This window comes from Thermobia domestica, chromosome 5 (assembly GCF_964235325.1).
Source record: "Thermobia domestica chromosome 5, izTheDome1.hap1.1, whole genome shotgun sequence".
NCBI classification, from domain to species: domain Eukaryota; kingdom Metazoa; phylum Arthropoda; class Insecta; order Zygentoma; family Lepismatidae; genus Thermobia; species Thermobia domestica.
Window position 1 is genome coordinate 144,270,000 of NC_137458.1, and position 16,322 is coordinate 144,286,321.

General features: G+C 37.0%; 2 protein-coding genes across 2 annotated transcripts; both read right to left on the reverse strand.

Moving 5' to 3' along the window:
* Positions 1-619: 619 nt before the first annotated feature.
* On the reverse strand, positions 620-1,825 carry LOC145685263 (uncharacterized). Its single transcript, XM_081757631.1, has one exon. It carries the CDS (start codon positions 1,823-1,825, stop codon positions 620-622), a length of 1,206 nt encoding a protein of 401 aa, XP_081613757.1.
* Positions 1,826-2,970: 1,145 nt separating this feature from the next.
* On the reverse strand, positions 2,971-3,745 carry LOC145685264 (uncharacterized). Its single transcript, XM_081757632.1, has 2 exons — positions 3,197-3,745; positions 2,971-3,090 (listed from the first exon to the last, which is right to left on the reverse strand). The coding sequence occupies exons 1-2, from the start codon at positions 3,743-3,745 to the stop codon at positions 2,971-2,973; spliced, it is 669 nt and encodes a 222-aa protein (XP_081613758.1).
* Between the last annotated feature and the right edge of the window lie 12,577 nt (positions 3,746-16,322).

Sequence of the window (16,322 nt, forward strand, 5' to 3'; positions counted from 1 at the left end):
CATGAAGGAACGAGAAATAAGACTTAACGAATAATTTAGCTGTTACTTGCTTCAATTCTTATTCAAAGGTACATGCGTTAATATAATAAACATGACATGCTTTGTTCGTATGTTAACATAATGATTGATATAATACTTAAAGGTTAGTACAATGAATTACTTATCTTAACTTGTTTCTGCAGTAATTGTTGCTTGCTTGCTGCTAAACCACATGGTTGCTTGCTAACCTGTCATACTTTGTCTTCGGTCACACATAAACTGAGTAGCACTCTAAAACACTGTTAAGAACATGTAAATCTTGTCTATTAATGAACATGAGTGCTTCTCTAAAAACTATGAAAAATATGCTTTTCTAAAACTATGAATGAATATGCTTGACTAGTTGTACTTCGCCGCACATTTTCGAATGTACAGACACACTTGAACAGCACACTGAAGGCACTGTTGCCAGCCAATGCAAACACAACTCAATAAAACTCACTAGAAAAATCACTAAAAGAATCACAAAGAATTCACTAAAACCATTAAACTATATACAAAAAATGAAACTAATATAAATAAAAATAATGCACATATGCAAGCTTATCCATCCTCCCCCTCCTTGATTGGACACAATCAATTAATGCTCTAGGGGTAAAGGAATTAGTTTAGCAACACTGCGCCGAAAAATGCCACTTTTACACTTCACAGTTGCCACTCGCACTAAATTATCACTGCCCGGATGAACTTCTTCAATCACACCTAACTTCCACACTTGAGGAGGAACATTGTCTTCTTTTAACAATACGACCATGCCCGGTTGTAAATTAGGTTGAGCTGACTTCCATTTTCTTCTTTGTTGTAACTGGTTGAGGTAATCTCTGGACCAACGTTTCCAAATATGCTGCTTCATTTGTTGAATCCGTTGCCATCTTCCTAGTCTGTTGATAGGCACGTCTAGTAGATCTGGTTCCGGAAGGCTGAGAAGTGTAGCTCCCATTAAAAAATGTCCTGGACTGAGATACATTGGATCTGTAGGATCGTTGGAAATGGCTGTCAATGGTCTTGAATTTAGAATGGCTTCAATTTGAATAAGTAACGTGTTCAACTCTTCGTATGTCAGACTTGCAGTTCCTGCTACACGCCGTAGGTGGTACTTCATGGATTTTATTGAACTTTCCCATGACCCCATGTGAGGAGATCTGGCAGGAATGAATTTCCATTCTAAACCTTCTTGAGCTGAGTGTTCCAGGATGTCCTTTCTGTTAGTCTTGGATTCAAAAAATTGTTGCAATTCTTGATTGGCGCCAACAAAGTTTGAACCATTGTCGCTACAGATAGATAAGCATTTTCCTCGCCTAGCAACAAATCTCTTCAATGCTGCGATGAAAGCTTGAGAAGTTAAGTCTGAAACTATTTCTATGTGAACTGCTCTAGTGGCTAAACAGATGAACAACGCTGCATAGACTTTCATTTGAATTTTGCTGCGAATTGTGGGCTTGACATAAAAGAATCCTGCGTAGTCCACTCCCACGTGTACAAATGGTCTTGCTTCATTTACTCTTTCCTTGGGTAAGTGTCCCATTAACTGTGATGAACTTGTTGATCTCCATTTGAAACAAACCAAACAATTGTGTACTATTGCCTTGACCATCTTCTTAGCTCTTGGAATCCAATATCTGGTACGCAAAGATGCAATAAGAAGCTGTGGTCCTGCATGAAGCAACCTTTTATGTTCTTCTTTGACTATCAGATGGGTGAAATGATGACCTGCAGGTAGGATGAATTGGTGCTTGTTGTCGTACTCCAAGTTTGAATATTCCAATCTTCCTCCTACTCTTAGCATTCCTTCCGTGTCCAGAAATGGAAAAAGATCCTTGATTGGGCTCTTTGTTGAAACTTCCATTTGTTGCTGCAAGTTCAATATTTCTTCATGATAGGTAGTATGTTGTACTATCTTGATACATCTGTGTAACGCTAAACGAAGTTCCGAAGCGTCAAGACTATCGGTTTTTCTTTCTAATTTCTTGGAAAGACAATTATGTTTGAATCGCAAACAATATGCTACTACTCTCAACATTTTGTTTAACGATGAATACCTTTTCATAAAGCTTGTTTCATGAACTGCCACCAAACTTATCATGACTTTCTTCTCTTCTGGAATATTAGCCGGCTCATTTTGTTCTTGACATGGCCATTCTGCTATGTGAAGAAACTTTGGACCATGCCACCACTCTCGAGACTGAATAAGAGTATTGGGATCCGCTCCTCGACTAACTATGTCTGCCGCATTTTCTTTACTAGGCACGTGGTGCCATTGATTGATTGATGTGATTCTCTGAATTTGAGCCACCCTGTTGGATACAAATGTCTTCCAACGATTGGGAGGTGATTTGATCCATGACAAAACTATCGTCGAGTCTGTCCACAGGTGTATACCACTGACCTCTATGTTCAATATGGATAGTGTTTTGTCTATTAGCTTCGAAAGTAACAGTGCTCCACATAATTCCAATCTAGGCAAGGTTTGCTTCTTCAGTGGTGCAACCTTCGACTTTGAACAAAGTAAATTGACTTCAATGTTTCCTTGTTCGTCTGTAGCCCTGATGTACACTACTGCTCCAAAATTTTCTTCACTTGCATCGCAAAAACCATGTAATTGAATTTCCTTAACGTTCTCCGAAGACATTACGTTTCTTGTAATTTGTATCTTCGCCATCGCAGGTAACCAAGACATTAATTGATTCCACTCAACTTGTAGGACTGTGTCTAATGGGTCATTCCAATCCATTCCTGTCTTCCACAACTTTTGTAAGAAATTCTTGTATTTGATGACAATTGGAGCGATTAGACCTAATGGATCGAAGATAGATGACACTATGCTGACGACTTGTCTTTTTGTCATTGCAACATTACTTTCTGGTGCAGTTCCGTGTTTACAAATTTTGTTCGAAATTATAAGTTTGTCTGTTAATGGAATCCATGCTATTCCTAAAGTCTTAACACCGTCTTGCTGACCAAGTATGATTGGCTGTTGTTTTTCCCTGAAGTCTTCAGGAACTCCTTGAAGTACTTCTTCTTTGTTAGAGCTCCATTTACAAAGCTTGAAACCTGCTCTGCTTAAAATATTAATAAGATCCTTCTGTAGTTCTAAGGCCTTTGACACGTTTGGTACTGATTTTAACACATCATCAATGTAGAAATTGTGTTTTATTACTTCTGCCGCTTCTGGAAATTCCTTGGAATTTTCCTCCGCTATTTGCTTCAGACATCTTGTTGCCAAGAAGGATGCTGACGAAGTCCCGTACGTCACTGTTTGTAACTCATACAACTGGATCGGTTCTTCTACTGAATTTCTCCAAAGGATGCGTTGTAAACACTTGTCCTCATCATGAATTAATATTTGGCGGTACATTTTCTCTAAGTCTGCTGTAAATGCAACTGTATACAACCGAAACCTTAAAATAATGGAGTACAAGTCATCTTGAACAATTGGCCCAACTTGAAGAATGTCATTCAATGATTTGCCATTAGACGTTTTTGCACTTGCATCAAAAAACACTCTTAATTTAGTTGTTGTACTGTCCATCTTGAATACAGGATGATGTGGAAGATAACAACTGCTGCTGCTGTTCACGTCTTCTTCTGCAACTTTTTGCATGTGACCCAAACTTAAATACTCATCCATGAAGGCGGCATATTGTTTATGAAACTCAGGATTTTGTAGCAATCTTCTTTCAAGCTGCTTAAATCTTTGTAGTGCCATGTTGTAAGACTCTCCTAAAGCTGCATTCTCTTCCTTCTTTGGTAATTTGACAATAAATCTTCCGTCTCCATTTCTGGTTGTATTTTGTAAAAAATGCTTCTCACAATTTTCTTCTTCCGGCGTGTAAATCTTAGTCTGAAGATCTTCGAGTTCCCAGAATTTTCTCAATTGTGTATCCAAGTCTGTCTCCATCTGAGCAAAACATGAAATTACCGACTGGTTGGCTTCTTCGGGTATTGAAGGCATATTTCCGACGACAACGTATCCTAGCTTCGTTTCCTGCAAAACTGGATAATTTCCTTTTCTAGTCTTCTGGCCTGGCTCAAGGAGACTGTAGAATAACCCCGCACCTATAAGCATGTCCACTGACGACGAGCGATTAAAATTTGGATCGGCTAAGCAAATATCCTTTGGCAAGTTCCAATTACTGTAATCGATATCCTTAGAAGGTATGCAACCTGTAATGTTTGGCAATACTAAACAATCGACCACTGCACTAAAATCACATGTTCTTGAATAAATATGAACTTTAACACTGTACTGAGCTTCGGAGGTTACAGAATTGATACCTCTAATGGGAACACGATTTTTCGTTTTCTTGAGGCCTAATCTATGAACTAAAGCTTCGCTTACAAAATTCGATTGAGACGCTGCATCTAATAACACTCTGCATTGTTGAAAACGACCTTTAGTGTCTGTTACGTTAACTAACGCTGTTGCTAATAAGACTTGATGACCATAATTAATCTTAAATGAGCAATAAGAGTCCTGTGGTTGAACTTGAACCTGATTCTGTTCCTTAACTTTAGGTACGTTAGTAGTATTGTTATTTGTTTTGCTTGAACTGTCTTTGTTAGTAGCCTCTTGAGTAGTATCTTCATGCAACAGTGTATTATGCTTAAAATTACATTTCTTACAAGTACTTGATTTGCATGCCTTTACTTGATGTTTATTACCTAAGCAATTAAAACATAGTTTATTTTGCTTCACGAGCTCCTTTCTTTGATTAATGTTAGCACTCAGAAATTCTGGGCAGCGAAAAACAGCATGCATTTCTTTGCTACGGCAAATATTACATGCATTTGAAAGCACAGTAACAAACGAATTCACTTGACTGTTATTCTTTCTTTTTGCTTTGGAATCTACACTTTTGTTGTCATAAGTACTTTCAGATTGAGTAGGAAGAATGTTTTCTAACATTTGACAACGACCTTCTAAAAATGAAAATAATTCCAATAACGATGGAAAGGAGTCACTACTTTGCTCAGCTTCCCATTCCCTTTTGCTTGCCGAATCAAGTTTTTCTACTAAATGCTGTGTTAGTAGTACGTCATGCAAAGGTTTGTCCAAATTCAATGCTTCAAGGGCTTGAAAATTACTGCGAGCAGTATTTACAAATTGTCTAATGTCTTTAGCGTTTTCTTTCGTTACTGGCTTGATATTGAGCAACCCTCGTACATATGTCGAAGCTATCAGCCGTTTGTTTTCGTAGCGTTCAACAAGAAGCTTCCATGCAATTTCGTAATTTCCTTCTACCGTTGGCAGATTTGCTATTAATGTAAACGCTTCTCCCTTGAGTGATGTGCGCAAATATTGAAACTTACAAACTGTACTTAATGATTCGTTATTGTGAATAAGGGAAATGAAAATGTCCTTAAAGGGCGACCACTCCTCGTATTTACCGCAAAATGTGGGCAAGGAAATTTTAGGCAATTGTACTGAACTACTACTAGAATTTCCAGCTTTGTTATTTGCTGTCCCTGAATCCGTTTTTTGTTCAAAACTATCAATAAATTCTTGTAACTTAACCTTTGAATCATAATACAGTTCCTCGAATGTAATTCTGTGCGTTTCTTGTTCACCCGTCTCATCCAACAGCTCTATTTCTGACTGTATCTCATCAAACTTAATAAAAACCCCTTCAAGTGCAACTAACCTCGTTCTTGCTTCTTGTATGCTAGGTTTATTTTCATTCTGTAGTTTTTGAAGAAATGTCTGTATTCTTGTTGCCTGACCTTTGACCGAAGCACGTTTCTTAATTAATTGACCCAACTGCACTTCTGCCATTGTTTGTCTTTCTTTTTTTTTTAACTACTCAAACCGCTGACAATAATTTTTCTTTTTTTTTTACTTCTGAGTGACCTACAAACGTGTAACCTTGAATTCAGCTGGGTTGAATGCACACACACCACTATACTAATATGAACAGCTTTGTCCTGCTTATGACAGCAGTACCCACACAAACACACACGAGAACAAACAATGCAAAGTCACGTTTCTCGTTCTGACATCCGGTGGACGGAGGACCAAAAAAATGATGATGTATGAAGGGGTGATATGTTTATGTACTTCATTTACAAATCACACATATCACATCCAAAGCTAATGAACTGTATGATTAAACCCATATTACTGATTCACCCAGATATCATGAAGGAACGAGAAATAAGACTTAACGAATAATTTAGCTGTTACTTGCTTCAATTCTTATTCAAAGGTACATGCGTTAATATAATAAACATGACATGCTTTGTTCGTATGTTAACATAATGATTGATATAATACTTAAAGGTTAGTACAATGAATTACTTATCTTAACTTGTTTCTGCAGTAATTGTTGCTTGCTTGCTGCTAAACCACATGGTTGCTTGCTAACCTGTCATACTTTGTCTTCGGTCACACATAAACTGAGTAGCACTCTAAAACACTGTTAAGAACATGTAAATCTTGTCTATTAATGAACATGAGTGCTTCTCTAAAAACTATGAAAAATATGCTTTTCTAAAACTATGAATGAATATGCTTGACTAGTTGTACTTCGCCGCACATTTTCGAATGTACAGACACACTTGAACAGCACACTGAAGGCACTGTTGCCAGCCAATGCAAACACAACTCACTAAAACTCACTAGAAAAATCACTAAAAGAATCACAAAGAATTCACTAAAACCATTAAACTATATACAAAAAATGAAACTAATATAAATAAAAATAATGCACATATGCAAGCTTATCCAATATTAGCCTTGGTTTCTTCACTGCATCAATAGTTTAGTTTACGAAATCTTCAGTAGGATTAGTGCCGTGTCGTGGAAAATCAGCGCTTGGCGCGAGAGTATACGATGGCACCCGTATATATGAGTGAGGTCGACAGACCAGCCGTGAAACATGAGAAAATTTTAATAAGTAAACCCTGCTTTTCCTTGATTTTGAGCACTTTTCATTACTTTTTTCCTTTCATTTTATATATGTGCACGTGTTTCATTCCTGTTTTTCTTCTCTCCTTTTCTTTTCTGTTTCCCTCCCGAATTTTACAGCCCCATTACTTCATTACTTCGGCGCCCGGGGCCGTCGCCCCGCTTGCCCCTCCCCCATGGCACGGCACTGAGCAGGATCTTCATCACCTTCAATAGCAATCTTTTACTCATATACTACTATCATATTGATAAATTCTCTATAAATCTCTAACCAAGGAGGGATAACTGTTCCTTCCTGATCCCTCTAAATGACACTCTCTGAATCTCACCCTTTAACTGAATTATTTTTAATTAAAGAGAAGTGTGTTTACTTTAACAATCGTAAAAACATTTACATCTGTTACTTCCGATGGGAGAAATGGGATTTAGGCGCTCGATTTCAAATAATGCAAGAACTGTACATTTTCAAGAACTGAAGTCTGCTGACATCACAGATCATATGGAATGATCGAAAGATCTTCCCTATCTTTCCTTTCCTATCTCAATCTGTGCTAGTGCTACCTACTAATATATAATATAGGGCGAGAGTATAGTACCTACTAAAATACAAACCTTTCTTCAACAGTTAACAATTTCATGTTCTGCCAAACTCGGTTATAGAGTTAAGAAATACAAGTTTTACTGACTATTTGGTGTTCCATCTTAGATGTTACATGTTTAATATCTATATAGAATGGTTCTGCGTCATTTATATGTATATTGAGAGATCGGATTTCGTCTGCACGTACACGGAAAGAAAGCAAATAATTGGGTGAAGTAATTTCTACATTTTGTGACCGAAATTTTTTAAGTTTCTCCGGGGGGGGAATGAATTTTCTTCGGGGGGGAGATTCCCCCCCGGGCTTCCCCCTGAATTCAACCCTGGTCGTGAGCCGACCCATTTAAACCAATTGCACCATAAGAGTCGGTACAAATGATTCAACATAATCAAATGGATCGAGTTTGTTTGTTCACTAGAAGTCAGATGTCGCTTTTATTGAAGTGACTGTATATCTGGATCAATAGGTCTTGTATCTGGGCCCTAGTTTAAAGAAATTCTTGGTTCGGATATGAGGAAGACTATTACAAAACTAAGTTCTTGTACAATCAGGTGTAAATTTCCAACTCGATAAATTTCTTGTGAGCTAAACTAAGAAAAAAATGTAGGAAGCGTACTTAAAAAGGTAGGTTACATCAGGCACGTAGCCAAGGGGTGGGTCCGGGGGGTCCGGACCCCCCCCTTCGAGACCATAAATTTTAAAAAATTAAGGAAGGATGAAACAAAAAGAAACGAGAAAAAGAAGAATCAGCGTTAAAAATAAAAAAAAGCTACAGCAAGCGTTTGGTTACTCTTTTTTATGGGGAGTTTTGTGTGGAGGAAACGAGGGGAGGGGGTCGAGCTAAAAATGGATGTTATTGTAACGAAGCATTCCGAATTCCATCAAGCACTATGCTAATCTTATGAACTATCGAAAGAAATCTCGTTGCTATCCTTAACGACATTAAACGAAGATAAAAAGAAGAAGAAAGAAGACAAGAAGAAGCGAGCTCAAATGACTTCGGAAGATCTTTTTCAATACTGTTTATATTCTTTTACTCAAGATTTCTTCATAGTTCGTTATTAAAATACTTATTAACATATCCTCATTTTTTGTCCTAACAAACAATTATGGGTATGTTGCCAATAAAATAGCATAGATGGATTGAGTCCCTGATGCGAACAACAGATTTCATGTCACGTCCCCCCCCCCTCATTAAGAAATCCTGACTAAACGAACCAATATATGTTGCCGGTAAAATAGTTTAGAATAATCTAGCCCCTGATGTGATAACCACAGTATTTCGTCACGGACCCCCCTCCCTATTACGAAATCCTTTTACGTGCCTGGTTACATGCGTAATTCCTGTAGTTTTTGAACTTAACTTACACCAGACTTATAACTGAAAACGGATGTTTTATAATACTTTCGGTATAGGTGTTCCATCTATACGTACTTTTCGTATGAAACAATATAGGCGGTCAGGATCTCACATACAAATGGATGTATATAACATATAGCTAAGGAATGTAACATAAATATAGGCATGTGATATATGGAAAAACTGTTAGATGTCAAACATCCTACAATGGCATGATGTAACTTCTAAGGGCAGTGCGTATGTAGCATGTGGATAACGTATGCTCCATACTGATTTCTGTAGTAAGCAAGAGGATTCCGTGTATTTGTACAATATACCGATGTCCGGAGAACGGATTTTTCTCAGTGTACCTTGAAGAATTAATGGATAGAAGCAGTGATTAGTAGTTTTCGTTGGGTCAAGTTAGTGAGGCCATTTCAGCGGCGGATCTAGGAGGTAAAAACTGGGGGGCGCAGTCGGAACCAAGATTATGGTAAGTATACCTTGTTTATTATAAACGTTCAAAGATATATAAATAATAGTTTAAATTATTTTTGTCACTCTAAAAACTGGGGGCCTAGGCGCCCCTGACCCCTGCCTAGATCCGCAACTGGGTCATGGGTCCCTAGCCCTCCCTTTCTGTATGACTCTGGTACTTTAAATCGTCTCCTTAACTTGAGAGCTTTTTGCTTATACAGAATATCAACCGGAAAAGAATAATAAACTTGCTTCTACCGCCTCTTTAAACCGAAGCAAGCAAACTTTTCGAGAATAGAGCCGGGACCGCACATATAGAGGGCAAACATATTTACCATTTGGCAGAAAAGAGGTAGCAAAAATTACCACTGTTCTCAGTTAAAGTTTCCTTAACACTGCAGTGGTCGCGCGTTCTACTATTGTAGAACAGGTGTTTTATTTTTAAAATCCTGAGCAATTGGCAACACGCTCGACCTTAAGCGATTATGTACCTTTCTTCGAGAACCTTCTGTACATTCGAGTCAATTTTCAGCGCTTGTTATTGCACCTGCTCAGATTTGTTCCATGGTTTCATAAGTGTTCTACTATTGTAGATCGCGCGACTATTGGCGTACTGGTTTGTTTCGTATTAGTGATTTATTTTGTTTTACATTTTCACGTTATTTTTGTGCTTGTATATATTTTAAATGTCAGAATATAACAGAGAACAGATGCTTCTTTGGTTAGAGGAGGCAGAAAGTGACTTTGAAATTGTACTTGGGATCGAAGACATGAAGAAGCTCGAGAAAGATTTTGTTGAATAAACAGTTGAGTCAGCCATACCGAAAATGTACCAGACATTATACCGGAAGAAGAAAACATTCCAGTGCAAGCCAGTGTTGAAGTCATGGGTTCTGCTACACCACCTTTTGTCGACATACGTGCGTTTCATATCGGTAGAGGAAAATGTTAGAACCTCCTCGCTGGTATGTAGATCTCATAACGCCAAGAAATTCACGAACTCCCAATTTCAATATAATACCAACTTTTCGTATGCTTGGCCCACAAGACATTACTTTCATGCCTAATTGGTGATGAACGTACTTGGTGTTAATGCTCTTAATATATTTAGAGCAAATAAGGACGATGAGAATGTCAGATGCAAGAATTTTCTGCAGGATCTAACTTTTGAATTGATAAAACCAGCGAATAGCCAACGTTTAGCCATGGAATCCTTGCCGAAAGAGCTTCGACACAGAGGAAGACTTATGCTTGGCTTCAGCGAAGGTGTTCCATTACCACAAGACAGAGCTTCAGGGGTCGGAAAATGTTTCCTTCATGGCCATTCTCCCAACAAGTCAACAAGAAAAAAAAAAAAAAAAAAAAAAAAAAAAAAAAAAACATGTGCAATAAGCCAGAGATGGATGTGCCCAGACTACCAGAAAAGCGTATGTGACAATTGCTTGGAATAGACAATCATTCAGAAAGAGTAAATTAAATCGTTCTACCTGTATGATTTATCATAGAAGAAGGTTTATGTTGTTATTTCAATACTTATACCTAAACATTTATTAGATTTTTTGTTCGAAATTGATAATATGTTAAACAAGATATATATAATGTTTATTTTTGTCAATATTCTTGTATTAATCAAATAAAATAATTTAAAAATATTTTATAACCTGTATAATAATATAATTAACATACCCAAGACCGAATATTGCTAAAAGTCATAACACTATAGAAAAATATTGATGTTCTACAATAGTAGAACGCGCGACCACTCACGTAACGGTGAAGGGCGCGACCAAAGCAGTGTTAACGTAACAATTAATTTTCAATTTAGACCTATATACAGTACTCAATTATAGATACAAACGCATACATAGGTAGCAAATGCATTCATCAAGAAATTACGTGAATGCAATAACAATAGAGAAATCTATAGGAGAGACTCTATAGATCTTAGGTTTAACTGTTTATCACTCATCTGCTAACAATGCTTCGTGCAGCAATGTGATAGTATTAGAATAGCGGCAGTTGACATCTACATAAGGTGAAACAAAGGTCGAGTTTGATCTATGGTCATTATTTCCTATTTATGACAGACCTCTTGTAGCATAGAGGAAACCTAAAACGGAAGGGGGAAAAGGAAGGTGAAGACACTGAAATATTCTTTTGACAATTATCAGTCCTCGCATTTTTTCCCTAGTAAGATACCTTCTAGGAGTAAAATATAGGCCTTGTATAGTTCATTGACCTCACTGAAAAAAAAACTATGTGTCACACAATATTTTTGAGTATATTCCCCTACACTACAGAAAATCTACAGACCAAACTTTTAAAAAATCTGGTTTTCCGTATGGCGACGAAAAATCCCTAGATCTGAAAATAAATATGTAGATCTGGCAACCTGTTATATCCGCATCTGCAAATAGCGGTTATACTTTATCTGTGTTCCTGAGTCTTTTACAGTTGGGAGGGAAAAAATAAACTTTTTCTATGGAGACCGACTGGTTATGATTTACAACATGCTGTTTGGAACAATATATTTACTCATATGTTTCGTATTTTGTGAATCTACCGTCGGCAAATCGGACAAAATGTTCTTTTTTGTGTCCTGTACGTTTGTTTGAAGCGGTAAAACCTCCAAACTTCTAGATAGTGAGAGGATTGGGCCACAAAAAATCAACAGAAAGATGCGGAAAGAAAATACTTATAAGCTTGTCTAAGTAGTGGTCTAGCTGATTTGAAAGAAAATTAAATTAAATATTTAAGTTTTACGTTCCTCGATTATGCCAACTAGGCTAAGGAAGACGGTGTTGATAAGAAATGAAAGAAATCGTGGAATGAAGAAAGTGAAAGGAAACGGGAGAACACCGAGAAAACTCACGCACACAGTGTTTGTCCACCACAAAGTTCACTTGGCACGAGCTGGGATCGATCCAAGGACCCCATACACCGGAGGTGAACGCTCTACCACTGAGCCACTGCGGTCCACCTAGGTGATTTGTCCAAAGGACATGCCTATAATATTTTTGTGGTAATAATACGTAACGTTTGCCACGAACATTAAAATATTGAATATTTCAATAGATCATGTGGAATGAGTGAGCTAATCTTTTTCAGGACTAAGGATGTAAGAATATCTAGAGTAATATGGGAAAAAATTATTGTTTATGACACAAAAGGACACTAGAAGTGTATTTCATTTAAGTTTCCCAAATTCTGCCCCGAAATAGTGGCTACCCTGAGTGACTCTTCGCATCCCCAGTTTTTTCGAGGGAGATACCATTGAAGTTATAAATTAAGTGAAGATCAAAAGCATCACAAATTATAGTTCTGAAATTAGAAGGTAACTTCCAATTGTCTTACGCAAAGAAATCTCGTCTAACAGATTTGTCATGATCTAGACCTATCAGCCTTTTGAATGTTTCTCGATGAAATTTCAATCATTGCGTGTTGTGGAAGTAGGGAGGGGAGCGCAGAACAACATTCCACATGACATTAGGTCTCTTTAAACAATAAACGTTCTTTTTATTTTAAGTGTGTTCTGCTATCTAAGCTATTAGGATAAGGGAGAGTGAACAGTTAGGAACAGAAAAGGTGCTATCATTTTCATTGTGGATGGATTTTAAATTTCTGAGCTTTTGCCATCTATGGACATTTAGCCCGTCACGTTTGAGAGATGACATGCCTCGACGAGCACAGTCTCTGGGAAAAGGGAAGGAAGGAAGGAAGCGGCCTGGGACCTATATATTAGGTACCATACCGGCATTGGGCTGGTGTAAATGAGAAAAACCTAATTCAGGATGATTGGCCTAAAAAAGCTTTTTACGCATTTTCGATCGAGTGCCCCCAGCGGGAAGCAAACCCGGAACCGCTAGCACCGAAGAGAATTTTCATTGTGTAATGCCTTACTGTTTTCAATCATTACGCAGGAAATTAAGCTGATCCGAGGTCTACCAGCTTCTGGTAGAGATGCCACGGAATGCACTTTCCCTGGGAATGTACTTTAGGTCTTAGGGCAATTAATTTGGTGGGCCCTATAAACGTATAACCCCATGAATACCATCACCCTCCTCCGAAATATAAACCCGGAACCTTGTGAACGAAGTCCTTGCCTCTTAGACTTCACGACTACCGAGATTCGCAGTCAACTAGGTTTTAGTGTTCAGATACAAACCACTTCATATTTTTACATGAGGTTATAATAATAATAATAATAATAATAATAATAATAATAATAATAATAATAATAATAATAATAATAATAATAATAATAATAATAATGTGTTGTAGTAGTGTCATTGATAATAATTATATTGTCTATGTAGGATACTTGAAGAGAGTATTTAGAACTACACACAGGATTTGGCTTGTTTTGGCTCGATTCGACTCGAAACAAATTCGAGTCGAGTTGGAGGAAAGTTTTCGAGTCGAGCTGAAAGATAGGCCTATATGTTTCGAGTCGAGTCGAGTTTCAAAGAAACCTCGCTCGAACTCGCTTGTACCCATCCCTAGTGTTATTTCAACTTTGTACCTAATTTTTAATAAGTCTCTTCTTTCCTTTTCATAACTAGAAAGTAAACTACTTTGAATAAATATTCATAATAATTGCAATTATGCATATTTGTAACTTAAATTTAACGTGGTGTTTTAGTGATTACACAAATTACAATTATGAGCATACTTTATGGAGATGCTCTTACAGACAGTACCCCAGCACCTTTATACGCTATTTTTCAAGTCTTTTGCAGAAGAATACTGTAAACTGAGAAATCCTAACATTTTCCATATTGTACAGAAATATTTTCCTGCGAATAGAAGTTTCTTTTGGAATGCGCTGAGAAATTAACACTCGCAAGAATACTCTCTTTGTACAAGTATATTTTAGGCACAAACTAATTTCCCCCCATCTCGAAGTGCTTCAATTTCCTCATTGACAAACACTTTACCGTTTTATATCGTAAAGGTCAGATCCACCTTTATTGTAATAGAGTGGTGCTTGAGCGATTGACCGTAGAAATTCAAATACTGATTAGTGACAATTTCACAGTCTTGTATTGTTACAAGTGTAAACACTTTAGTCAGTAGAAGAGGCCGTGGATTATGTGTAAGAGTTGATGACGAGATTTTGGTGAGTCAGAGTAGGTCACAGTGGATGAGAGTGGTTGATGGTGGGTGGTGGGTCAGAGTAGGTCACAGTGGATGAGAGTGGTTGATGGTGGGTGGTGGGTCAGAGTGAGTCACGGTGGGTGGTGGTTTAGAGTGGGTCACGGTGGGTGGTGGGTCATGGTGGGTCGTGGGTCACGGTGGGTCAGTGGGTCGTGGGTAAAGTTTTCATTGACCCACGCCAACTCTGTAGAACAAGTATATACATATATAAAAAAGAAATATGTTTTTTTTTTATTTTGTAAATTAAAATGAAATAACTTGTTGCTTTTAGAACGCAGCGCTAATAGTGCACCTTTTTATGTTTCTTTTATTATTTTATTGGAAGAACAACTACATAAATCAGCTTCCTTATTAGTTATATTTCACTTTCTCTTCTGAATGAATATATGAATAAATAAGTGGTCAGTATTCCATTCCAGAAAATGGTCAGTATTTGTTTTCATAAGTTACTGAAACTCGAATTCTGGATAGTCAAAAATTTACAGTAGGCACTTTATATTATCTCTACTTATTTATAAATGTTGCAGTATGTAAATTTACAAAAGTAGTAAAGCTATGAGAAAACTTCGTCTGACGTGTATTAAACTGACGAAATATAATTTTGTGAGATCAAAGGTGGATTCTGAGGGAAGAACGCATTGAAATTTTGGAAACATTTCTGAAGAAATGAAGAATCGTTAGTTTTCACTTTATGAAACTTTTTAAGACAATATTTATTACCAATAAATTTTACGGCTAAACAACGATGTACGAATAAGTGATGTTTTTATGAATCGGAAAATATCCATCACTTTTAATAAATTTAAATTTTAAATAATGGAATGGGATATTTGTACTCTACGAACTCGATGTATGTTCTCGGCACTTTACATACATACATACATACATACATATACATATACATATATATATATATATATATATATATATATATATATATATATATATATATATATATATATATATATATATATATATAAAGAGAGTTGAATTGAGTTGACTTTGAGTTTAACGTCCCTTTCAGCAGCAGCGAGGTTATATGAGACGGGACCAACTGATTAACGTGGAATCCGAACTGCCTGAGCTCCCGCCGGGAATCGAAGCAGGTCTCCCATGCCAAAAGCGCATATGCTAACCGCTTAGCAACGAAGGAGCTCGCAGAGGGAGAGAGAGAGAGAAACACTATGTAAATTTTTACTTCCCAACTTTAAATATTAGAAAATTTTCCGGTTCCCGAAAGCTAATTGGAAAATTATAATTTGTTGCTGACTAACTTTCCCCTACATAAATTCAATTTTGTAGCTCAATGTGCAGTTAAATATAGTGGAAAATTTTCCACCTAACATCACTATATACAATATACAAAATTGTCCAGTTTATGAAAAGTTTTTTCACTTGTTTCTACATCGTAATGAAAATTTTCCGATTTATGAATATTCCTTTTACTTGTTGGCGTGGGAGACCCGGGTTCGATTCCCGACGGAGGCTCATGTGGTTCGGATTCTACGTTAATCAGTAGGTCCTCGTCTCATATAGCCTCGCTGCTGAACGGGACGTTAAACCCAAACTCAACTCAACTCCTTTCATTTGTTTCTACAGAGCAATAAAACTTTCTGATTCACAAAAAGTTGTTTTTACTTTTTACTTCAAAATGATGAAAATTTTCCGACTCATAAATAGTTCTTCAATTTTTCCATAGAAGACAGAAAATATTTGGATTCATGAAAAATTGTTTCGCTTGTTCCTACATAGTACTGAAAATTGTCTGAGCCATGAAAATTTTCAGATTCTTTAAACGATCTTTCAC

Coding starts and splice junctions, on each gene's coding strand:
- LOC145685263 (XM_081757631.1), bottom strand. CDS start 1,825: ATGCTAAGAGTAGGAGGAAGATTGGAATATTCAAACTTGGAGTACGAC.
- LOC145685264 (XM_081757632.1), bottom strand. CDS start 3,745: ATGGCACTACAAAGATTTAAGCAGCTTGAAAGAAGATTGCTACAAAAT. Junction 3,091..3,196: donor AATTTCCAGAAGCGGCAGAA/GTAATAAAACAC, acceptor TAAGCAGAGCAG/GTTTCAAGCTTTGTAAATGG.